The 27,540-nt window shown below is 33.6% G+C and overlaps 1 protein-coding gene across 2 annotated transcripts in view; it reads left to right on the top strand.

The window, feature by feature from the left end:
- Window positions 1–27,540, top strand: part of LOC114326173 (ankyrin repeat domain-containing protein 29) — a 230,792-nt gene that overhangs the window by 181,750 nt on the left and 21,502 nt on the right. For both annotated transcript variants that reach the window (XM_028274435.2, XM_028274436.2), the window contains 3 exons: window positions 18,787–18,885; window positions 20,968–21,165; window positions 22,616–22,711. In XM_028274435.2, the coding sequence (XP_028130236.2) occupies window positions 18,787–18,885; window positions 20,968–21,165; window positions 22,616–22,711 (393 nt within the window). The remainder of the gene's footprint in view (window positions 1–18,786; window positions 18,886–20,967; window positions 21,166–22,615; window positions 22,712–27,540) is intronic.

Raw genomic sequence — 27,540 nt, 5'->3', positions numbered from 1 at the left:
ATATTGGTTTTTTGATTATAACTTTAAAACTATTCATTTCTGAGAAAAGTTGTACTGACATAAAAGTTGCATAATTAAATTTCCTATAATATAGAATTGGTTATAAATTTAAAAAATAGTCACACTTGTTGCAAAATAGCCATAATTGCGAAAAAAAAAAAAAACATACACAAACAAATATTCGCATTTTACGTTTTTCAACCATTTACGCTAGACTTAGGACCTTCATATTTTATCCAGAAAAACTTTATGATACAGTAAAACAATACTGTAAATTTAAGATCGGTTCAATAGATTTTGCAAAATAAATTTTGCAATCCACCTTTCGCAAAAAAATTCATTTTTTTTAAAATGTCACAGGACTGAAAATAAAGCAGATAGCAAGTTGAAATTTTTTTACTTATAGAGGTGTACTGTACCTTTCATTTGCAGTTTGCAAAATTAAAATCGATTAATTACCACGGCGTCAGGAAATTTTTTAAATAAACATTAATTTTTGGTGCTACGCGCATGACAGCGGTGTTCGATTCACACAAGTTCATTTCCACCAAAATTCCTTCCAATCTTTATCTAATATATTATTTTCTTACTCTATATTTTGTTGTATTTTAATATTGTAATTCCACAAAAATCAAACTAATTTTATTATTGTTTGTGAAATATTATTTAAACAATTGCATATGTCTAAAAATAATAAAATTTTATTCTCTAAGTTAGAATATATGAACAAAGAAAGTTTTTGCTACAAAAAGTGTTATTTCAAAAGATGGAGTATGTGTTTTTATTTTGCAATAAACAAATTTATTTATTTATATCGAAATGTAATAAAAATTAAAATGTATCAATATTTATCAAAGGTCATTGGAATGCCCAATCAGAGCAAACTATCAGCTGTTCTGCGCGTAGCACCAATATTTAATGTTTATTTAAAAAAATTCCTGACGCCGTGGTAGTTAATCGATTTTAATTTTGTAAATTGCAAATGAAAGTTACAGTACACTTCTATAAGCAAAAAAAAAATTCAACCTGCTATCTGCCTTATTTTCAGTCCTGTGACATTTTGAAAAAATGATTTTTTTTTGCGAGAGCTGGATTGCAAAATCTATTAAACCGAGCTTAATGAAATTTACAGTATTGTTTTACTGTATCATAAAGTTTTTCTGGGTGAAATATGAACGTCCTAAGTTTAGCATAAATGGGTGAAAAACGTAAAGTTCGAACACTTGTTTTTGTATGGTTCTTTTAGCAATTATTGCTATGTTGCAACAAGTGTGACTATTTTTTAAATTTTTAACCAATTCTATTTTGTAGAATAGTTAATTACACAACTTTTACGTCAGTAAAACTTTTCTCGGAAATGAATACTTTTAAAGTTATAATCAAAAAACCAAGAAAAAAATTGAATTTGTCCTTCATTTTTTGACATTTTAATTATTTAAACAATGTTCCGGACCTTTTTGAGAGGGAGGATAACTCAAATATTATTATTTGAGTTATTTCAAGCAATTTCTGCAAAAAAATTTGAGTCACCTCTCAACGTCCAAATGTACTAATATTTTTACAGATGCTTCCTGGTCTAATACGAAAGTATCGATTTAAATAGTCCAATGTGCTGAATTTATTTGTATTTAAAAAGCTCAACAAGCCTTGTAGGCGTAGGGCTAAAAATACAAATAATATAATACAATATTATAATACTCATACTATGAGTATATACAGGGTGTCCAGAAACTCTACCGACAAACGAAGACAGGAGATTACTCAGATAAATTTAAGACATTTTAACCCAATTCTTTTAGTCCGAAAATGCTTCCTAAGTGAGCTAAAGCTCTTTGAAGATGGCGTCTTGTAATTAGTTTTTCTTAAATAACTCCAGAACGCGTTTATTTAGAAAAATGAAAATTGGTACGCATATTTATCTTCCAGAGATAAATCGATCACATTTACTGTGAACTTCTAGTACCGGTCATAGGCGTCCCTTTGGGGTAGGGCAACGGTTATTTTATCGCATAACTTTTAACTCCTTAAGTCCTTAACTTTTAAGCATTTTTGACACTGGATAATTAAATTATGAGGTATAATAGTACTAAAAGGTACTCTTGCTTTAAGTCGATAGGATACACCGTTTTCTAGAATACTCGATTTAAAAATTTTTCGTTATTGAATTTATAAAAAATATTAAAAAAAAAACCATTTAGAAAAGCGAAAACTGGTACGTTTATTTATGTTCCAGAGATAAATCGATTTCATTAATTGCGAATTTCTAGTACCGGTCATAGGCGTCCGTTTTGAGTAGGTCAAGGGTTATTTTGTCGCATAACTTTGCTGTCTTTAATTTTTAAGATATTTTGACTTTAGATTATTAAATTATGAGGTATTTTAGTACTAAAGTTACTCTTGATATAAATTGGTAAAATGCACCGTTTTTTTAAATTTTTTTTCAAATTCAAAAAACGAAAAATTTTCAAATCGATTTTTCTAGAAAACGGTGTGTCCTACCGACTTAAATTAAGAGTACCTTTTAGTACTAGAATATCTCACAATAAAATAATCCAGTATCAAAAATGCTTAAAAGATAAAGACAAAAAAGTTATGCGATAAAATAACCGTTTCCCTACCCAAAACGGACGCCTATGACCGATGCTAGAAGTTCACAATAAATGTAATCGATTTATCTCTGGAAGATAAATATGCGTACCAATTTTCATTTTTCTAAATAGAAGCGTTCTGGAGGTATTTAAGAAAAACTAATTACAAGACGCCATCTTCAAAGAACTCTAGCTCCCTTAGGAAGCATTTTCGGACTAGATGAGTTGGGTTAAAATGACTTAAAATTACATGAGGAATCTCCTATCTTCGTTTGTCGGTAGAGTTACTGGACACCCTGTATATTATATTACAAATCTTGTGTTAAGTGGGGTAACTTCTTGTCGAATCATGCTCCTTCCCTACTAAATTGACTTACTATTCTCCTCCATTCGTCCCTGTTTGTTACTCTTCCTTCCCAACCAAAAATTACCTCTTTTCTGAAATATTCCTGTACGCTATCAAACCATCTTTGTCTGGGTCTTCCTTTTCTTGATTGGGTTCCGTTTTAGGATGATCTTTGGCATCCGCTTCCTTTCCATTCTCATCACGTTTCCCATCTATCTCATTCTCTGTGCTTTTATGCTGATGCTTGGTTGATTATACAGTTCCACTAGTTCCCTGTTTGTTCGTCTCACCCAACTCCCTCCGTGTTTTTGCCTCCATATATAACTCTGAGCATTTTCCTTTGCCATCTTTCCAATTTCTCCATATTTGCTTTTTTCAATGTCCTTAACTTGCTAACATTGTTAGGAATATTGGAAGTCTGGAAGAAATCACGATCCTCAGTAATGGGGAAACGACAAGAGAGAGAGAGATAACTTGCTACCATACGCCACTATGGGCCTTATTGCCGTTTTATATATCCTTAGCTTTGTTTTTCTCGATACATATTTGGATTTTATCAGTGGTCTTACTTAGGCTTCCCATCTTTATTTCCCTTTGCTCATCTGGTATTCAATTTCCATTCTCCCTGACCTTTCTCATCTATACCTAATAACCCCAGATATGTAAAATGGACCACTCTTTCGAAATTATATTCCCTTACTAGTCCAGAAAGCCACTGGGCATCCGCTAGGAAAAATATTTTGATTCGGATTTTTTGCACAATCTTACTCAAAAAGAACTCCTTTTAACAAATTTGCATGTTGCCAGGACCAAAAGGTGGTCAAAAAATTTTTAAACGTTTTTTTTTTTGTTTTTTTCCTAAAATTATTTTTTTTGCATGGAAAAAAGTTTTTTTAGGTTTTTTGGATCATTCCAAACAGAAAAGCTCTTTAGTGACTTCTCTAAAAATGATAGTTTTTGACATATAAGCGATTAAAAATTGAAAAATTGCGAAATCGGCCATTTTTAACCCTCAAAAACTATGTGAAAAACTGAAAATTTGAATGTTTCCAAGGTAGGCAGATATTCTTTAAACATCGATTGATGAAATCCCGAAGAGTTTTTTGCAATACAATATTGAAAACTCCTTTGTTTTTTAATTGCTAATCAAGCGTGCGCGACACTATTTTATACCGACAGTATGGTGCAAATGAAAGGAATAAATTCCTTATTTCGTAAACCGGTGACTTTAAGGAAAAATCCCGAAACAGGTCGATTTTTATTTTTAAGTTATGATATTGTGGCATATATGGTATACTAGTGACGTCATCCATCTGGACGTCATGACGTAATCGATGATTTTTTTAAACGAGAATAGGGGTCGTGTGCTAGCTCATTTGAAAGGTTCTTCAATTCTCTATTCAGTAATATAAATAATTATGTAAATGTTTACATTACTGAATAGAGAATTGAAGAACCATTCAAATGAGCTACCACACGACCCCTATTCTCATTTAAAAAAATCATCGATGACGTCATCAAGCCCAGACGGAGTATACCATATATGCCACAATATCATAACTTAAAAATAAAAATCGACCTGTTTCGGGATTTTTTCAAGTCGCCGGTTTACGAAATAAGGAATTTATTCCTGTCATTTGCACCATACTGTCGGTGGAAAATAGTGTCGCGCACGCTTGATTAGCAATTAAAAAACAAAGGAGTTTTGAATATTGTATTGCAAAAAACTCTTCGGGATTTCATCAATCGATGTTTAAAAAATATCTGCCTACCTTGGCAACATTCAAATTTTCAGTTTTTCACATAGTTTTTGAGGGTTAAAAATGGCCGATTTCGCAATTTTTCAATTTTTAATCGCTTATATGTCAAAAACTATCATTTTTAGAGAAGTCACTAAAGAGCTTTTCTGTTTGGAATGATCCAAAAAACCTAAAAAAAAAAAATTTTTCCATGCAAAAAAAATATTTTAGGAAAAAAACAAAAAAAAACGTTTAAAAATTTTTGACCACCTTTTGGTCCTGGCAACATGCAAATTTGTTAAAAGGAGTCCTTTTTGAGTAAGATTGTGCAAAGAATCCGAATTAGAATATTTTTCCTAGCGGATGCGCAGTGGCTTTCTGGTCTATACTTCATTAAATATTAAAGCAAATTTTCCCTCTTCTTTTTGCTCTGTATTTCCAAGTCGGTCTTGACGGTCCAGTTAGCTGAGGCGCAGTCGATCGACAAGTTTAGTGGAGTTGCGTTTTGCGATCGCTGGTTCGAGCCTCAGCTAGGTCATGAAATTAATAAAAGGCCAACGCCGCAGTATAAAACTCAATAGACTTGATCTGGAATAAACTGGCTTCTGATCGGCCTATGGAGGAGCGGTACGGCAAGGGATAAGGGCTTGCGGCTTGGTGATACTCCTCCATAGATCCCTACCGAAGGGCGTTGACGCCTAAGAACATGTATATACATTTCCAAGTATCATGTTACCTGGTTTATTTCTAGATCAAAATATTTTGCGTCCATTTCTAATCTTTTCATGGCATTTCTTAATTCTTTTCTTGTTTTCGTTAGAACAGTAAGGTCATCAGCGAAGCAGTAGATCATTTTTATTGGAATAATTATTAGACCAAATTACTTTCGTATTTCTTATACTGCACAGTAAGATATTCGTTGTGGCGATAATTCAAAACAGTCGTATATTCATAGAATAGACTGTACATTTAAATTTACATTTTCGTTTTTCTCTGCATCAGAACAGACCTTCGTCTGTAACTATTTGAATGGAAACTGGTAAACAGATTGGTCGATAATAATCAATACAGAATTACATTTTCACGAATCAACGTTCTTCATACGTACGGAGTGTCACAACGTTTGGCCGATAAAAGATTATTATGTAAATTGCGTGGATATATCTGTATAATATTCAAATGAATGAAACATTCAAGCGATATTTGATTATTCTGATATAAAGTTTTGATATTTGCATAGAATAATCACTACTCGGATTTTTTTCATTCACGTATAGTAGGTAAATTGAAAGATTACCCATGAACGAACATATAAAACACGCTGTATTTTCCTGTCACCGTGTCACAAAAAAATTGGCCAGCACAGGTACATGTAATAATTATACTAAAAAATAAACTGTTCTTAATACTGGTACTGGTTCATTACTTTCTGGAACATAGAAAATATGTGTTTAATATGATCGCTAATGGGAAATCTTTCATTTTACCTACTACACTCAGATGCAAAAAACGCAACGGAGAAAATTTTGGTCAAATTCAAAGTATTTGAGTTTTTTTATTTTTAGCCCCATTTTGATGATTTTTTAAGCACACTGTGTAAAAATTTATAAATTTTAAGTTGATATAGTGAGCTTTTTAATAAAATTTTGTATTTGGCTTATTATACGGGGTTAATCGAAAGGTGTTTTTTAACCTAACTTTTAAACATCCTGTGGAATAATTCCGTTTGCGAATTTACGTAAAACCTTATTTTTCGGTTGCAACCATGTCTCATAAGCATTGTATTTTTTGTTTCATGTCAAAATATGCCTTGGTCCATTTTTTAGAGCCAAATGAATTTGCCACCCACAATTTAGGACTTTTTTTATGATTATTTTGGAGTTATTTTCTAATACGACGACGACGCCAACGTGGCTTTGGTGACTGTTGTCATTATGTCATATTGACACTTACATTTTGTTTACCTATATGACTGATCATGGTTCTTAGTGTCGAAGATTGTACGAAAGCCGTTGCTCTGGTTGAAGATGGGCGAAATTATTAATATGTGGCTAGAGTACTACACACTCATCGCTCTACCATCCAAAGGGTAGTGGAACGTTTTATACGAACTGGAACAAACAAGCGTAAAGCGGGAAATGGCAGGCAGCGCAAAACTACCGCTTTAGATGATCGTTTTATACGAGTCAACGCTGTGCGGGATCGTCATTTAACAGCGGTGCAAACAAGAAATCAGCTTCAACAGGTTCGAGGCAATAACGTAAGTGTATTTACAGTTCATCGAAGATTACATGAATTTGGTTTGCAAAGTTGCAGACCAGCAACTGGGCCCAAATTACTTCCACGGCATAGAGTGGCTAGACTACAATTTTCCAGGGAAAATTTACATTGGAATTTAGGACAATGGAGTAATGTTATTTTTACGGATAAGTCGAGATACTGTCTCCACTCATCAGATGGGAGAGAACGAGTATGGCGTCGAACTGGAAAGAGATTTGAGGAGTGCGCTTTCAGTCCCCGCGTTAGCCATGTAGGGGGTTCGGTGATGGTATGGGCAAGAATATCCCGAGAAGCGCACACTGAATTGGTATTTATTGAGGGTTCGTTGACTGCACGCCGATATATTGAGGAAATTTTAGCGAATCACGTAGTACCCTTTTCTCAATATATCGGCGATGATTTTCTATTAATGCAAGATAATGCGCGACCCCACTCTGCAATGTGTGTCACGCAATATTTAGAGGAAGTTGGAATTAATAAAATGAACTGGCCAGTTTGTTCGCCAGATCTGAACCCAATAGAGCACTTTGGGACATGCTTGGTAGAAATATTAGAGGTCGCGAAGTCGCACCAGCCTCAATTAACGAACTTCGCTTGGCTCTAGAAGAGGAATGGCAAAACATTCAGCACCAACCTCATAGACAGCATAAGCCGACGTGTACAGGCAGTTATAGAGGCTAGGGGAGGCAATACAACGTTTTAAGTTATATTTTAGTAGTTTTTCTTTGTTATTTGCGTACTTAGGTTAAGTTACTTATGTTGTTTTTTTTTTATATTTTGTTATTGTTATCATTGTTCATTAAAACCAAGATCATGTCGTTGCTTTTAATCATTATTTAAATACAGTGTTTCTGGGATGTCGATATGATATTCCTTCGATATCAGTCATCAAAGCCCCCATCGTCGTATTACAAATTAATACAAAAGATAATGGTAATAATATGAAAATTCGTAAATTGTGGGTGGCAAAGTCATTACGCTCCTAAAAATGAACCAATCCATATTTTCACATGAAACATAAAACATAATACTTAAAAGACATGGTTGCAACCTAAAAACAAGGTTTTACAAAAATACGCTAACGGAATTATTCCACAGGATGTTTGAAAATTAGGATAAAAAACCACCTTTCGATTAACTCCGTATAATAAGTCAAATACAAAATTTTATTAAAAAAGTCACTATACCAAATTAAAATTTTTACATAGTGTGCTAAAAAAATCATCAAAATAGGACTAAAAATAAAAAAACTGAAATACTTTGAATTTGACCAACATTTTCTCCGTTGCGATTTTTTGCATCTGAGTGTAGACATATTCACGATTTTAATAATAAACCTCAAATGATCAGGACAAAGGACAAATATGATCGGATTATGTATGGGACACATTATATCAACAGTGAGAGTTGTGTTACTAAATTTACTGCGGGCTTTCGAGATATAATCGAAAAGAGTAAATAAAAGTATTGAGGTACAGAAAATTAGTATACCTGAGACATAAATGAGGAATTCACAAAAGTCTTTGGGATCCAATTTTCTTCAGATCTTTTTCGACACCATTTATCAGAGAAAACTTGTCTCCCAGCGGTCCTCTATACAATCTACACTGATTTATCTCATGATGTTCTCTCCATATGACTTTTTAATTTTATCCTGACCGTCTATATCTTATCTATCACGTCATATCCTCCATAAAACGTTTTTTATTTATTATATTATGATACGCTCCTTATTTATGAACGGCTCCGTACAGTTTTCTTGAAATATTTTCCTCCTTTGAAGTCTTCTTCTTCTTAACGTGCCTATCCGTTCCGGATGTTGGCGATCAGCATGGCTATCCTAACTTTGCTTGCTGCTATTCTGAATAGTCCGGTTGTCGATGTATTAAACCACTTTCTCAGGTTTTGAAGCCAAGAAAGATATTCTTCTTCTCCCTGGTCCTCTCTTTCCAAATACCTTGCCTTGAAGAATGAGTTGCAACAAGCCATATCTCTGTTCATTCCTCATAACATGGCCAATATATCCTAGTTTGCGCTCTTTGATTGTGTTAATAATCTCGCATTCCTTGCCTATTCTACGTAGAACCTCAACATTAGTCACACGATCCACCCACGAAATTCTCAAAATGCGCCTGTAACACCACATCTCGAATGCCTCAAGTTTTCTCAAAGAAGCATCGGAAATTGTCCAGGCCTCTACTCCGTATAATAACGTAGAAAATACATAGCATCTGATGATAGAGATTTTTGTAGCAAGAGATAAATCGTGGCTTCTGAAAAGAGACTTCATCATTATGAACGCTGATCTCGCTTTTCCTATGCGTTGTTTTATTTCACTTGAGTGGTCCCACTGACTGTTTATGTTGGTACCAAGGTATGTGTAGCTGTCGACCCTGTCAATTAATTGTTGGTTAACCAAAAGCTGTGTATTTAATATTTCGCGCTTACTGACTACCATGTACTTTGTTTTTTTCGTATTGAGATAAGTCCATATTCTCTACTTATATCTGATATGCGCGACATTATTCTTTGAAAACCATCTAGACTGTCTGCAAAAACTACAGCGTCGTCGGCATATCTAATGTTGTTCAGACGCACTCCGTTGACTAATACGCCTTCCTGTAGTTCTCCCAGCGCTTGCTCGAAGATACATTCGGAGTATATATTAAACAGCACAGGGGACAGGATGCATCCTTGCCTCACTCCTCGATCTATGGAGACTGTCTCTGTCAATTGGTCATCCACTTAAATATTGGCAGTTTGGTTGTAATACAAATTATATATGATTCTCAAGTCTCTATCATCTACTCCCGCTTCTTTCAAGATGTTTATGAGTTTATCATGTTTTACTCTATCAAACGCCTTTTTGTAGTCGATAAAACAAATATACACGTCACAGTCAACATCCCTGCATCTTTGCATAAGCACTTGGACAGCGAATAGAGCCTCTCGGGTGCCTAAGGCATCGCGGAATCCAAACTGCGTCCACGATATCTGTTATATCTGTTCCTTTGAAGTACTGGTCCTCAACTTCTCTTTGTAAGGAACTAATTCTTTGTCCCACAAAGTACCAATTAAATTATTTATTACTATTTTATAAACTTTTATTTTTGATGTTCTACTCAGCGCCAGGCTTTTAAATACTTTTTCAATGCTAAATAAACACACCTCTTCTCAGCTAATATTCCTACCTTTATTACCTCTTCGATTGAACTGTTATTAAATATTTGAGTATGCAAGTATTTAAAATTGAAGCATCGTTCGAACTCACCACTATCTAATGTGATTTTCTATATGTGTAGTAACTATAGTTATATCTATTTCTTCTACAGCAGCTATACCATCAGCATTGTACCAGTGAGGTATTGTACCAGTCTCTTACAGAATACGCCATCTGGGTTATTCCAAACTCTTATCATTACCTTTTCTAGTGAAATGCTGAAAAGTAGGCCAGAAAGAATTTTCGGTTGTGGCAGTGCAACTTTAATTGGATTAAGAATTGTTTTGACATTGTTTTTTCCTATATTTTTCTTTTCCCACATTTATATCACATCTAGAAAATTTGTTTAAAATTTGCCTCGCACAAAACATCTAGTGGTCAGTTGTTCTTAGTTAGTTCTTAGTTATTTTCCCCATGTTTTTTAATTCATTTTCGTTACCTCCTGGTAATCTGAGAGTGCATTATATTTCTATGTTCTTCCTCTTCCTCTTGAGGTGTTCAGTATTCACCTGTCTTCTCCTATAACCTAAGCTTTCTACAGTATAATATGTATTATCATTTATATTTAGCTTATTATAATTTAGCGATGTTTCCTGGCTCATTTCTCTTGCTTACTTTAAATGTTGTTAAGTATACCTGTCTTCCTAGTAGCCCAGTAAATGAACGGGTAATATGGCGATACCGTGTAATTTTCAGGGGCAACTCCGAATTGCATGAAAATTTGGATATAGGTTCTACTTACCCTCCACTTCAAAGTTGAAATTGTGCCGTTGGTTGCTTTTACTTGGGGGGTGACACTCACCCCTTCTCGGGGGTGAAAAAACATATATTCAAGATAAGACCGGAAATGGATAAATTGACTGATTTTAAGCTACTTTTGTTCTATAGGGTTTTTTATGTAAGTCGATACTTTTCGAGTTATTTTCGATTGAAAATATTTATTTTTCGGCAAAAAAACTACGTTTTCGGACGGTTTTTCGCAAATAACTCTAAAAGTAAATACTTGATAGAAAAAAATATCCTTAGCAAAAGTGTAGCTTATAAAAAACTGAAAATAAATGGTGTAGCAGTAAAGTATATCAATCGAGTAAAACAAATTTGTAGCTCATAAAAAATACGTTCTTGTGCGTCTAATTCCAAATCGAATATTTCAAGGTTAAATCACCAAAAAATTAAGCAGTTTTCGGGAAAAACCTATTTAAACTTTTTTAAAGTGTTTATAAAAAGATTTATTAGAATTGTTCATAAAAGTTTATAGCATTAAAAACAAGCGAGTTACGCTCAAAATAAAGTTGGCCCTCTTTTTTTGTAAAAAATCATGCAACTCTCCCCGTGTTTAGCTCCTCAAATGAAATTAATCGCTACCGCTTTACAAACAATTTACTTTACTTATCTATCTTTTATAATGATCTGTCAGTTTCACCGGTTTAAAGTGATTATTTTTGAAAGGGTTATAGTTAAAAAAGCTTGAACGGGTCACTAATCACGAGTGTATGCAAATTTTGAACAGCCATATCTTAACCAATTTTTGTCTTGCGGAAAAACAAAATGAAACTAGCATATTTATAATAACAAAACCTATATTTTTTTACTCTATAAGATTTTTCTTATCACTAATACTTTTTAGGTTATTTTGAAAAAAGAAAATTTTTCAAAAATTTTTAGAAAATTTTGTTTTACTCTAAAACCAAATTTTTTCAAAAATAAGCACTTCAAGCTAATCAAACTTACAGATCGTATAAACAAGATACATATAGTTAAAATAGATGGTAAAGCGGTAACGATTAATTTTATTTAGGGTGCTAAATAGAGGGAGGTTTTCACAATTTTTTTTTACCAAAAAAAGGGTCCAACTATTTTTTGCAGTGTAACTCGTTTATTTTTGGTGCTAGAAACTTTTGTAAAAAACAAATATAAATCTTTTTTTAGGTAATTTAAAAATGTTAATAAGCTTTTCCCGAAAAGTGCTTAATTTTTCGGTGATTTCGCGTTGACTTATTCGATTTGGAATTAGACAAATAAGAACGGATTTTTCATGAGCTACAACTTTGCTTTTTCTCAATTTATATACTTTACTGATACACCATTTTTTTTGTTTTTTATAAGCTACACTTTTGCTTAGAATATTTTTTTCGATAAAATATTTACTTTTTGAGTTATTTGCGAAAAACGGTCTGAAAACGTAATTTTTTTGTCGAAAAATCAACATTTTCAATTGCGAATAACGCGAAAAGTATTAACTTACGTAAAAAACTTTATAGAACTAAAGTTGCTTATAATCGGTCAATTTATCCATTTCCGGGCTTATTTTAAACACGCGTTTTTCACCCCCTGAGAAGGGTGACTGTCACCCCCCAAGTAAAAGCAACCAATGGGACAAATTCAACTTTGAAGTGGAGGGTAAGTAGAACCTAAATCCAAATTTTCATGCAATTCGGAGTTGCCCCTGAAAATTACACTCCAAAACGGTCATTTATTGGGCTATAGGTCTTAGAGTAATATTTACTTAGACAAATGTCCGCCTAGTTTTTTAGATTGCTTGCAAAGCTGTTTTGGTGCTGCAAAAATCTCTTAAAAACCACGCAACAAACAACTTTGATGTGAAGACGAGGTCGTAAATCATGATAGATGGGGAAGCTGATGACTTAGTAAAACAAGGAGAGAATTCACCTTTTCTATGCCTGGACGTCTTTTGTCATATATCCATATAAATCTAAATTAAAACTCTTCATTATTTCTTTCATATCTCCATTATTTTCCTTGCTCATTATTCCTAATCCTGGGCGATATCCTGAATAACATTTAATAATATGCGACTGGCAAAAATTCGGAATTACTTTTGATAATCACTGAGAGGAAGTTTTAGTGCCTTTTTCTTGTTACAGAAGAAGAGCTAACTCTTCTCTTAACCGAATGAAAAGATTGGATAGTCGCAAAAAAACTCATAGTTAAAGGATACACGCACGTGGTTTGAAATAACATTAATCAAAAAGTGGGGGTCTAACGTAGAATAATAGAATTTAGCTTAGATATATTGGATACTAAAGACATATGTACATTTCCTTCAAGAAAAAGTTCACAGACCTTTAAGACAATAATTTGTTTTTTTTTTAATTCAACAGATTTAAAACATTCAAATTTGAGGTTTTTATAATTTTTCAGATAAGTTCAAAATAACTTGGCATTGTGCCGTGCTTCCTATTCTATATTATATTATAACTACCTTTGTGGTCTAATTTTGTAGATAAAATACGTTTAAACTGCATCTTTATTAAATATCATAGTAACCTAATTTTAAGTATCCGATTTTTTATCGGGATCTTTATCCTCATTTTCCTTTTTCAGTTTAGATTCATCCTTGATTTGTTCGCCAGCTTCTTCTTTCTCACTCAACACCTTCTCTTTATCTCCATTTTCAGGTTTCATTTTAGATTCATCCTTGATCTGTTCGCCAGCTTCTTCTTGTTCACTCAACACCTTATCTTTCACAAAACTTCTTTTCGATTCCAGTAAACTTTTCTTTAAAGCTGCAAGTTGCTCCGCCGTCCGTTTTCTTATATAGTGTTCTTCAAAAGCCTTTCCCCTTTTTTTAAACGAATCTTCACAATAGTACTGAAATTTTATAATGGTAACACAAGGATATTTGGTGATTATCTTTCTTAAATGAATCGGAATAATATTGCACATTAGAAGAACAAATTTTTGGTGAAAATGAAAACTATGAATTTTTACATATCTGATTTTAAAATTTTTTCATGACATATAAAGTGATTAACTAATCAAAACATGTTATACTTATCACTGTCATACTTGACGTTTACCTTGTTTACAAACAAACCTAGTTGCTCATTTAAACTGATTTAAACTAAGATTTAAGGATCACAGAAGTACAATGAGATCATCAAGATCATCGAATTCTATATTCATCTTCATCAAAAACTCAACATTTCACCTCCGATTTCGTTGAACCTCCATCGATGTTCATGAAAATTGGTGAGTAATTAGAGGATACCTCAAGGAACAAATATGACATAATGCCAACTTGCGCTTTTACCCTGGGGGTGGATGCCACCCCTTCTCGGCGGTGAAAATTATTTTATTAAAAATAATACCATAAATCGATAGAGGGACAAATTATAAGCAAAATTTGTTATATCAAGTTATTAATATAAATCAACACTTTTTGAGTTATTAAAGACCACAGATTTAATTTTTTCGTAAAAAAAATGCATGTTTTAAATCGGTTTTTCACGTATAACTCAAAACCTATAAGGTTTTACAAAATAGTTATTATTACTGAAATTGATGATAATAAAAACTGAATATATTCCTTACTTAAAAAACTAAACTAATGTTAGTTCAAAGTGAGTTATTGGCAATTGAATGTGTATTTTTTTCGACGAGTACTCAAATCTAAGTATTCAATCTTAAATAACGGGAAAACGATGTAATGTATAAGATATACCTGCTAATAATTTGTCAACGTACTTCAGAATACCTATTAAATGAGCTTCAGAACAAGTTAATAGCGTCAAAATTAAGGAAGTTATGATGAAAATAAAAGAACCCTTTCGAAGTTTTTAGGAAAAAGTGAAAAATAAAACATACGCCATTTCCACAAAAATTAAAATTTATAATAATCCTTACAATAACATTTTTATATTAGCATAAATAATGATTTCAATAATTTTGACCGGTTTGGAATGCATATTTTTGAAAAAAAAAAGATATAATTTAAAAAAATGATAATTTTTAAAATTATTGTAATTTTCATATTATTTTGATAACAACTCCAAAAATACTCAATATACGTAAAAAATGATAAATACCCAAATTTCAGTTTATTCGGTGCCAAATATTTTGCCTGTTTTACTATTTTCATAGGGTAATAAATAACCGAGATAGAAACGTTTAAATCTTAAATTTTGCTGTGAAAACCATGCAACCGGGACCATTTAACCTTTTATTTTTAAAAAATTGAGGGGTCTAAAAGATTAAATTCAACGTGGTTAAATAGCCCGTGGAATTAACTTCCAAACGGTTTTTAGATAAACCTGATATCTTAAAAATAAACGGAGTTATTAAAAAAGAAAACAATAACATTTTTGGAAAAAATTTTAAAAAAATAAATTTTGAAAAAGTTTTGGTGCATAAATTTTAATGCTATCAACATGTTCGGGGGCTCATTTAATAGATATTTTTAAGTACTTTGACAAATGTTTAATGAGTTTATGTTATAAAATGCATCATTTTCCCGTTATTTCAGCTTGAATACTTAGATTTTTTACTCGCCGAAAAAAATATGTATTCAATTACCTATAACTCACTTTGAGTTAACACTAAAAGGTTTTTCTAGTAAAGAATTTATTTTATTTTTTATTAGCTTCAATTTTGGTAATATTAACGTTTTTGCAAAAATTTATAGTTTTTGAGTTATTGATGAAAAATCGGATAAAAACATGCATTTTTCTCAAGAAAAATTAAAATCTTTGATCTTCAATAACTCAAAAAGTTTTGATTTATTTTAATAACTTTATATAACAAATTTTACTTAGAATTTGTCCCTCTATCGAATTATGGGGTTATTTTCAATAAAATAATTTTCACCCCCGAGAAGGGGTGGCATCCACCCCCAGGGTAAAAGCGCAAGTTGGCACCATGTCACATTTGTTCCTTGAGATATCCTCTAACCACTCACCAATTTTCATGCAAATCTATGGAGGTTCAACGAAATCGGAGGTAATAGCTCATATCCACCTCCAGTGACTGCACTAATAATATTTTATATTTGTAAAACTAGTAATAAGATAACGTAGATTTGAAGCAAAGGACAACTTAAAAATGCAAGTAGAAGAGGGAGTTTTACAGAAACATCGAAGTTAAAACAATAAAAAAATACAAGACTGAATTAAGGGAAAACAAAATTTAAAATATTTCAGAAGATTTATAAGAGCTTACACAATAAAGCTTAATAAAGAAAGAAATAAAGCTTGATAAATGCATACGCTAACATAGACAAACTCGTGACCAGGCATCTCGTAACGCGACAGTTCGTAACGGGACAACTGGTAACGGACAATTCGTAACAGCGACAGTTCGTAACGGCGACAGTTCGTAACTATACAAATTCGTAACGGACAATTCGTAACGTCCAAATTAAATTATTCTGTTTATTTTTGTTAACGTGGAAACTAACTGTTTTTACAGTTATAATTGAAATTATGTTTATCAATTTAACGAATCAGTACCGGGATAAACATGTTTAACACATTTTATGATTCGTGTTTCAGAATATATTAAAGTCGTTCAAAACAAACAAATATTTAAATACATACAAACTTTTAACAATATTTTTAAAATTTTGTCCCTCTTATTGTTCTTTAAATTTGCATTTACCTAGACAAAGGAATAATGAAGTATTTCGTGAAATCTTTAAGCCAACAGTCGTCTTTAGACATTCCCAATTTTCTAGTAGTTTGTAAAGAAAAGATTATAGTTACCTCTTATTATAATAAACCTTGTGATTGGTTATAGCGTTGGGGTATTCAATCAACGATTATAGTTGATACGAGGGATGGCTTTTAATACTTTAATACTTGGTTTAAATACTTTTATTATAATTTGAAACACAAAATATTAAATGCCTTAAAAATGTTTATCCTGATACTGATTCGGTAAATTGATAAACAAAATGTCATTTATAACTGTAATAACATTTAGTTTACACGTTAACAAAAATAAACAGAATAATTCAATTTGGACGTTACGAATTGTCCGTTACGAATTTGTATAGTTACGAACTGTCGCCGTTACGAAGTGTCATCGTTATGAACTGTCGCTGTTACGAATTGTCCGTTATCAGTTGTCCGGTTACGAATTGTCGCGTTACGAGATGTTATGGAACCAGACAAACTACAAGCTTGTACCAAAGTAAGCATATTCTCCTTTTTGCACGACAACCACTACGCAACGTAGGTATCCAATTGAATGTCAATGTAGGAGATACTGCTATTTTGAAAATTTTTGTTCACGTTCACACAGGGTGTTTGGTAAAGAATGGGCCATAGCTTAACCTTAGATTCCTGAGGTTAAAATAGGTCGATTTAAGCTAACTTACATTCGTACAAAAGTTGATAATATCCGAAATACAGGGTGTCAAAATTAAACTTTTATTTTATTTATTTTTGAATATTTCCTGACAGGCATGGGACAACAACATGAAATTTGGTAAGTGGTGCTGGTATTGTACAATCTACTAAATTATGTTAAACAAAAGTTTCTGGCTACTACCAGAGGCGTACGACGGAGGAACGTGAATGGTTGATCCTTCCCAAATTCTACGCATTGGCGGAATTGCTATTTTAGTGCAATTTTTTGATTCTCCAATACTTTCTATGTAAAAAACATACTATTCATTCGTAACGATTAAGCCATTAGTTTTCGAGATATTTGAAGCTAAAAACGAAGGAGCATAATACATTAATCAAAATAAGTATGCCCTTTCATTTTTAACTTCAAATATCTCGAAAACTAACGACTTTATCGTTACGAATGAAGAGTATATTATTTGCATAGAAAGTATTGGAGAATCTAAAAATTATGCTAAAATAGCAGTTTCATCAGTGGCGTAGAATTTGGGAAGGGTCAACGATTTACTTTTCCCTGTCGTACGCCCCTGGTAGTAGCCAAAAACGATTATTTAACATAATTTAGTAGGGTGTACAGTGCCTACACTTTCTGCCAAGTATCACACGGATGACGGATATGTCAAATTATTTTAAAGTATTCTTTTTTTTAAATAATTTATTCTTTATTTAAAACTTTAAGAACTATGTGTGCCCGGTACTATAAAACTATTTCATATCCTTATGGTACTTGGCAGAAAGTGTAGGTACTCTACACCCTACTAACTTATGTTAAATAATCGTTTGTGGTTAATACCAGAGGCGTACGATAGGGGAAAGTGAATGGTTGACCCTTCACAAATTCTACGCCACTGGCGGAATTGTTGTTTTAGTACAATTTTTAGATTCACCAATACTTTCTATGAAAATAATATACTCTTCATTCGTAAGGATAAAGTCATTAGTTTTCGAGAAATGAAAAGGCACACTTATTTTGATTAATGTATTATGCTTCTTCATTTTTAGCTTCGAATATCTCAAAAACTAATGACTTTATCGTTACGAATGAAGAGTATGTTATTTACATAGAAAGTATTGGAGAATCAAAAAATTGCACTAAAATAGAAATTCCGCCAGTGGCGTAGAATTTGGGAAGGGTAAACCATTCACTTTCCCACGTCATACGCCTCTAGCAGTAGCCAAAAACGTTTGTTTAACATAATTAAGTAGGGTGTACAAACAGTACCAGCACCACTTACCAAATTTCGTGTTTTTGTCCCATGCCTGTCAGGAAATATTCAAAAATAAATAAAATAAAATTTTAACTTTGACACCCTGTATTTCGGTTATCAACTTTTGTACTAAGGTAAGTTAGCTTAAATCGACCTATTTTAACCTCAGGAATCTAAGGTTAAGCTATGACCCATTCTTTACCAAACACCCTGTATATTAATATGTAACTTTTTATTAAAATTTAGTTTTATTTCAGGATGGAGGAAGTGCTTTATTTGTGGCTTGTCAATGTGGACACATAGACGTTGTGAAGGAATTAATTAAACATGGTGCCCAAGTAAATACTCACATGAAGGTTTGTATAATAACATATTTACAAACATAATCAATATTTTTACTTTTATTTAAAATAAATATTTATATACCAAGGATGTTAAATATGGCGTTTCTGAGGCGCAGTCTACTCCGGGCTCGCAGAGCTCCTAGAATCAGCAGTGATTCCAAACCTGAGGTCTTCCTGCCGTTCCGAACGTCTAATCTTTTAGTAACCTTGTGGCATCACAGAAAGCCACATGTCTCTTTAGGGATGACACCTTCACTTAGCTTGGTTGTATAAAGATCGAACTCAGGATCTGCCACCTCCGTTAGGCAAGTGTCAGGCACTTCCAGAGGACATGTGAGGAGGTTTCCTCCTCATCACATAAAAGGGAACCGTGGGCTATCCACCAATCCAAGCAGATGTAGCTATCAACGATCTAGAAGGAGAAGTTGGGCTATAAGACTTGTAAATACTCCATTATATCAAGCCTAGTCTGTCTCATACCTCCACAACTGGCCGAAGAGTCCTGGAACCTCCGCAAAAGGAGCTCCTTGTGACTACACCGACCAATACTGAATGTGCACTCTAATTACAGGCTCAAATACCACAGGCAGAGTGTATGTAGGACCATACCAAGTTTACCCTATTGATCAGCGCAACATCAGCCAGTGACCTCTTGCACCCCAAAACCAGCTTAGAGCTGATTTTGGGCACTGCCAAACCCCTTAGCGCTGCTTGACTGTCAGAGCAGATATAGAAGGTCCTGTCTGAGCAAGTACTATATTATATTACCTCATGAACACATACCAGGATCACAAAGATCGGCCTAAGAAACTGATGCATGGGAGCGGAAAGCCGAGAACCTGCCTAGACTCAAATCCGATTCCGCTACCATATTTTCCAGCTCCTGCCCGCTCGTCCATTCTGAACCCATCTATGAACCATGTGAACCACTCGTCCCCGTCAGGAAATTGAACCAATAAGGACGTTAAGAACTCAAATTGAGGGGCCATGCTGTCCTGCACCATATAAAGTACAAGACAACACTCGATGGTCTTTCTCCAAATGTCATGATGGCCCATCCGACCAGTCATTCCCAACCAGTATCTAAGAACAGTTAAGAGAGTAGGCTACCGTCATGGTTTCGTGCTCTATAATAAGATGTAATGGAAGTAAATCCAATAGAACCTCGAAGACCCGCTGTAGGAGTGGTTATCATGGCTCCTGAGAGGACAACGCACGCCAACTGTTGGAGGGGAGCCAACTTTACCTTGACTGAAGCCAGTCTAGCCCTTTATCAGGGATTTGTACAACCGAATTAAGGTTTTAAGCTTCAGACCCCACTTGCTCCGAAAGCTCTTCTGCACGCGCAGAAAGCTGCGGAGGCCTTCTTTATCCTCACATTTACATATTCCTTCTTTCACCATTTAGAATTTAGGATCACTTCTAGATACTTCTCTGACTTGGAAACCGATAAAACTTTGCAAAGAAGTTAAGCTCTCTGGTCATGGAAGTCTTTTCAGGGATTAACACCGAGTGACTGCTCCCGGTACCATTCCTCAAGAGAAATGAGCCTGTGGCCCACCTGAGTGAGCTCGTGCACCGTTTTCGGGAAGGGTCCCTCAACTAGTACAACTGTCATCGGATTAGGCTTGCGTATACATACATTGTTTGGACATTCGCTGAAGAAGGCCTTCAAAAGCTAGGCACCACAGCAGGAGGGATAAAACTCCTTCTTGGGGGCAACCACGAGTCATCCCGAACGTTCCGGTACGCAGCTATCTGCCTCTGAGAAAGCAAGGACCGGATCCACTTGACCAAGCTGCAAGTTCACTTAAATCATCATTACTTGAGTACTACTATTTATAATATCAACAGAACTATCTAAAACAAAAAATTCTTTATCAGATTTGGGCAAGATTCTTGAAAATACCAATAAAATTGTATAAAATTATGTGGAAGAGTTTAAAAAATAAGAGAACATTAGAGAATTTATAGCAAAATTTTAACATAATCAATTCAATTGGACAAATATTCAATAAAAAAAATAACTCTTATTATTGTCTCAAATTTTATTGTCTTATTCAATACCCATTTTAAATTTTTCTTTTGTTTTAGGATAAAGCAAGTCCGCTTTTTATAGCTGCCCAAAATGGCCATTACAAAATTTTGTTATATTTATTAGCACAAGGAGCAGAAACGGATTCTCGAAGAACGGACGGAGCGACTGCATTGTGGATAGCCGCACAAATGGGTCATGATCACATAGTGGCACAACTTTTAAGGGTGGGATCTAAGGTAGACGCAGCTAGACATGTAAGTAGATTTTATCTTCTTCTTACGGCGCCTTACCTTTAAGGACGTTGGCCACTACATTTGCCCATTTAATCTTATTTGCAGCCGCCCTGAATAGTTCTATGGAAGTCATATTATTCGTCCATTGTCGTAGGTTCTTAAACCAAGAGTTGCGTCTTCTTCCTGGTCCCCTTTTGCTATTGATTTTACCTTCAATTATAAGTTAGAGCAGTTAGTACTTTTGATTTCTTTTGATATGACCGAAATATTGTGTTTTCCGTTCTTTTATTATAAGCATAAGCTTTCTTTCCTTGTTCATTCTCCGCAAGACTTCCGCATTTGTCGTATGGCTCATGTAGGATATTCTGAGCATTTTACGGTAGTACCAGAGTTCGAATACTTGGATTCTTTTTTGTGTTGCTTCTGTCATTGTCCAGGCTTCAACATCATAGAGCAAGATGGAGAAGACATAGCACTTAAGTATTCTAGTTCTCAATGAGATATCCAGATGGCGGATGCATAGAACTTTTTGCATTTTGTAAAACGCTGTAGGCTTTTATCTCTAGTGAGTGGTCCCAAGTTTCATCAAGGTTACTTCCCAAGGTACGTTATTCTTGTTACTCTTTCCAGATATGTTCCGTCGACCTTGACCTTCACCCTTCTGTTTTGGTGCTTGCTGATGTAGATTTTATAGTCACAAATAATAGGTATAAATTTTTCTATTAAATACTATTGATGTAGTGTGATGATTTTTTTTAAATGAGGATAGAGGTCGTGTGATAGCTCATTCGAAAGGTTATTTAATTTTATATTCAATAACATAATTATTTTATACAGGATTATTTTATATTCAATAACATAATACATTAACATAATTATTTATACAGGATGCCCAAAAAATTTTTTTAATTAAATTAATTGAGACAAACAGAAGAATGTATGTAATTTATTTAACGCACAATACATTTTACTGCTGTCAGAAACAGAAAAAAATGTTAATTTGAAAAATAAACATTGCTGTTCGCTTAATTTAATTGTTAAACTGTTAAGAGGCAGGTGGGTGGCAGCTTTAATATTGAATTTAAGCGAAAAACAATATTTATTCATCAAATAAACATTTTTTTCTGTTTTCGAACAACAGTAAAATGTATTTTGAATTAAATAAATATACATTCTTCTTTTTGTCTCAACTTTGACAACATTGAATAACCTTTCGAATAAGCTATCACGCGATCCCTCTTCTCATTTAAAATAGTCATTGATTACGTCATCACGCCCAGATGGATGACGTCACTAATATGATATACATGCCAAAAAATTATAATTTAAAAATAAAAACCGACCTGCTTCGGGATTTATCTCCAGAGTCGCCCATTCACGAGAATTTATTCCAACGCAAACGTCCTCACTGTATACACATTCAATTTTCCACTTATGAATGCCATTATATAAAAAATATGTTTTATTTTAGGACGGAGCAACACCTCTTTTCAAGGCGTCTCATAAAGGACATTCTGCAGTAGTGGGAGAACTATTAAAATACAAGCCTTCATTGGGAATTCTTCCAGTAAGTATGTTTACAATAATACCATTTTTAAATCTACCTATTTAAATATATCTATTCCAGTTTAATCAAACTTAGATTGAAGCGGTGGCGCCAAAAATCCCGACAGGCCAAAATCCCGACATGCAACAATCTTCGCATAAGCAAAAATCCCGACCACTACATTTCGAATATTTATTGTTTCCTTTTCAAATGCAATACCAAATCATATTATATAGTATTGAAATTGAAAAATTAATTACTTACTAATAAGTACGGGTACTAATTATTATGTATTTTAAAAGAAAAAATTATTAAAGACTTCATTTTATAATATATAAAAGCTATACTTACTGAAATAGAAGGTTGTAAGTGGCATGATAATATCTATTATATGAAAGTAAACTTGAATTCAGGATTTGATTATAGATAATATTGGACTATATATTGGCAAAAAAAAATAATTTAATTCATATACCCATCTTAGAAATTTTATTTAGAAAATTAGTTCATATTAAATGGTAAATATTTTTGTTTAGCAACAAAAAATAAAAAAACAGATGGCCATAAACAAAAAACCAGAAATAAATGTAATTATATGTTAAAAAGGAACTTATCAAACCTGCAGGGATTCTGGCGTGTCGGGATTTTGGCTGTCGGTATTTTGGTGTAGACCCAGATTGAAGAATGTAGAAATACTAAAGTCGTTATGCTATATATCTCTATTATTCCATTTCATCTGAGGTCTTTCTGTTCGTCTCTTGTGTTCCCATGTTGAATATACATTATCTAATTATTCAATATCTTATTCAGTCCCGCAAAGTTTTCAACCGTGATACTCTCCTTCCTCCTCCTATGACTCCTACCTCCTCATATCTTTCCCTTTATTATCAATTTTAGTATTTCATATCGCTGTTCTCTCATTACGTGTTCCAGATATTGTAACTTTCTTATTTTTGAGTAAAAAATACAGTTTATGTTTTCTTTCGATTCAAACGCGATGCACAATCTCCAGAAAGCTGTTTAGGCCTTACGACGTCCTCAGTGGAGCTGCGTGCAGACCTCTGAAGCAAAACGAAACCAAACTGTCTATTTATGTGGAATTTCAAAAATATTTGTCACTTTTGGGGCGTTGCCGCGACATCTCTTAAAGAAAAGCAAAAAGTCCCAGATATAAAATATATTAAAATAATAATAAATAATTATATAAAACATTTTTCTTGTTGGAACTTCTTTCTGGTACATCCTTAATCTCTGACTTTTACAATTTATAAGACAAGAGACGACGACTAAAGAAAGCGTAAAGGACTCTATGATATGCAGTCACATTTCGCTTTCATTCATCTAGGAAAAACGGTCTGAAAGAAATATAAAAATCCGTAAAAAATCCTTCGAACGAAACTCGTTATTTATACCCCGTTTAGGCCTGAGCCTTTTCAGGGTGCTGGAAACTCCTTTTCAGGAGTGTAAGGACGATGAAAGTAAGCTTGTTTGTAAGTGTTAAGTTGATGTGAGTGGAGGAGCAAAATTGTTAGTGAAACAGGGGTTTATAAGGTGGGCGTTGTTTTAGCACAGAAGCTATGGAGATGAAGGAGAAGAAGTTGCCGTGAACTTGCCCAAACCAGCCAGGTAGGATACAACGCTGCCACTAACGAGGAGCGGCTCTTGAATTCAGCATGTAGGGATGCAGTTTAAGTTATCTACGATATATTAGGGGGATTTGTTCTAGGATGTCATAATAGTCATCAGGAAGTTCGTTTCTAGCCAATTGTAGAAGATTGGCTAGAGAGAATGGAACTTTATTGTTACCGTTAATCGTGGTGCGCGAGACGTACTTGTTGCTGAGAGAACGGATTCTCTCGTTGATAGGGGGTATTTTTGCGAGTGGATGCAGTGCCGGATTTAGTTCATGGACCGCCGGGGGCTAGGTGATACTATACCGCCACTCTCCAGTAGGTATAGATGCGTCTTGGTTAACAAATCATTAAAATTATCTTAATATTATTAGGTAATTTATTACAAATATATAAAAAAGCCACAAAGACACAAACTCACAACTTGTAGGTAAAGTAAATTAACATAATTATTTACAAACAAATTTTCCTGGACTTCCTACTTACAAACAGGTCGATGATTTTATTAAAATCTAATTTTGTAAGCAGATCATTATTAATATTTAAAACAGCGAACGAATTTAATGTTTCTTCCTTCATCGTATTTCTCAAATAATTTTTGACCCGTTTTAAAGTGGAAAATGACCTTTCACCAGTTGCGTTAGTAACCATCAACGATAAGAAGATTCTTAGTGCTATTTCTACGTTTGGGGAGGTTGCAATTATATTATTTTTGTGCAAGAGCTCGATCACAAAAGTAGCACTGTGAGTTGTTGGATTTTTATACTCAACTTGGCCTAGTAGTGACATTATAAAATGTTTTTAATAAATACACTTACTTGCTAGAGATGTATCCAATATCCAAGTCGTTCGAATAAATATTCACTAATACCGACACTTTGTCTAAAATCACGTTATCCTCTGAAAGAGGTAGAGAAAATAAAAATGAGAAAGTGATGGCAAGATCTTCATAAGCTTTTCCTCTAGATTTCAGATTATTTGCCAAATAATCAATTGTTTTATGCAGCACTTGGAGTCTAATCTTATTTTGCGGTGTAAGAATCTCTTCTGTATCTGCTTCGTCAAACTGTAATTTTCTTTTGCGACTTCTAATTTATTTGCTGTATTCCGTTTGTTGTGATAAGAGCTGCCCCTTTTGTTCAACTAAATTACATTTATCACGAAGGAGACTCGTAAAAATGTTGTAATGAGCTATGTTGTATGAGCAAAGACGAACATGTAGGTATGTAAGTCCATATTTGCGCTTTGTAAAGATTTACTCGCTAGGTCAGTTCTTTCCAGTACCTCGAACCAAAAGGCAATATAAATACCAAATTCTAACGTAGCCATATTTTCGTGTAAATTGTTTGCTTGAGGATAGACTAATCGTTAGAGGATAACTCTAAAAGTGCTTGCTTTATATCTGATAGCATAAATTAAGAGCTTTTAATGCATTAAATCGTCCTCACCATTGAGTCAAATGAACTGTTTTTGGAACAAATGTATGGCCACAATTTTTCAATAGATCAGTGAGTCGTTTCCATCTGTAAGTTGAAGCTGAGAAAAAAACATAAATTTCTTCAGCAACTAAAAAAGAGAAGTACTTTCCATAGTACATTCTGCTGCAACCCCATAAATTTGAAATATCCACATATAGAATTAAAACGTGATGGGAACGACGCGACGTACCGCCTCTCAAAATTTACCGCCGGGGGCTAATAGTCCCATAGCCCCCCTCTTAATCCGGCACTGAGTGGATGTACTAACACCGACGGATATCTCCAGTGCTTCCTGAGGCAATTTCTGAGTATTTTTCGCTCACAAGCCAGGATGGTGTTATTATGTCGATGGTTGATTGAGGTATAGAGAACAGCTCTGTAGTCGATAATGGGCCTTATGTATGTTTTATATGTGTGAATGTACGTCCAGACGTTCCAGACAGTGCTCCAAGGAGCAAAAAACATTGTACGCATCGGTTGGTGAAACAATGGAATATATGTACCTTATATAGTGGCAATTATTTGCAGTAGATATGTTTGCCCATAAATTTTTTCTCGGTCAAAGATGCATTTCAATTGAACAAGCCTCGTAATATGTGCACTAATATCTTCCTGCTTTTGAGATTATGGATAATCAGGACAATCTGTGCTCAAAACCTACGTTAAAGCAAAGCGTAAAACACTGAAGGTAGCCATATAAAGGTGGTTGTACTGAAATTTAATAGCGGATTTATTGATTTCGCGTAGGGTCAACGTCTGAATACTTTCTTTTCAATGTATAACTGATGACTAATAGGTACACCAAAGACAATGAACTGGTTTACATTAATCTCAAAACAACACACTGAGTTTGAAGGTTTAATTAAGTTCATAGTTACACTAAAATATAGAACGTTTCCTTTTAGTGCCTGATACTGTCAATGTGTGGGTGAGCAGTATTTCTAATTTAGGTGCATAAATCAAATTAAGTCGTATTTCGATTTACCGATACAAGTTGGAATTTTGTATAAAATTTGAATTTTTTTTATTTTTCTTTAATGCCTGCCAACTCTTTTCTTATCACCGTCGATCAATGTATATCAACTAGTAATTTTACTTTAATTTTATAAAAAAAATTAGTTTATAAATTTTTAACCGGGGATCGCTTTTTTTTGGCAGCCTGGATAGTGAAAAAAGCCTTTCTGATGATTTTTATTTCGGAAACTATGAAAATTATAAAAAGACAAAAAGTTTGAACACAATTAATAAAAAGTACCTAGGTAATAGAATAGAAAATCGGTTAATAAAAAAAAAACAAAAAAATAAAAATTTGCATTGAGGATCGAACCCGCTTATATTAGGCTGGTTAGATTTGAAATCTAAGCACCTGACTGTTTAGCCACGTAAACATGAGCGTCATGTGAGAAGATAGACCAACTGAACGTTTAAACTTTTTGACAGTTCTGAATTTAATCGAATTAGTTTGATTTTTGTGGAATTTAAATATTACAATACAAAAAACATAGAGTAAGAAAACAATATATTAGATGAAGATTGGTAGAAATTTTGTTGGTAATCAAATTATGTAAATCAAAGCATTACCTACTAGCTAGGTACATTTTACATTTTCCAAATAGGTACCTACGTAATTTTTTATTCCAATACTGAAATATTTACAATTACGTACCTGTTGCTTTTAAAAACTATTTACAAAATCACTACAATTATAAACTTGCTTTTGTCTCAGTTCTCACAACATTAA

The sequence above is a fragment of the Diabrotica virgifera genome, chromosome 7 (assembly GCF_917563875.1).
Source record: "Diabrotica virgifera virgifera chromosome 7, PGI_DIABVI_V3a".
Classification (NCBI taxonomy): domain Eukaryota; kingdom Metazoa; phylum Arthropoda; class Insecta; order Coleoptera; family Chrysomelidae; genus Diabrotica; species Diabrotica virgifera.
This window is presented reverse-complemented; position numbering and strand designations above follow the sequence as displayed.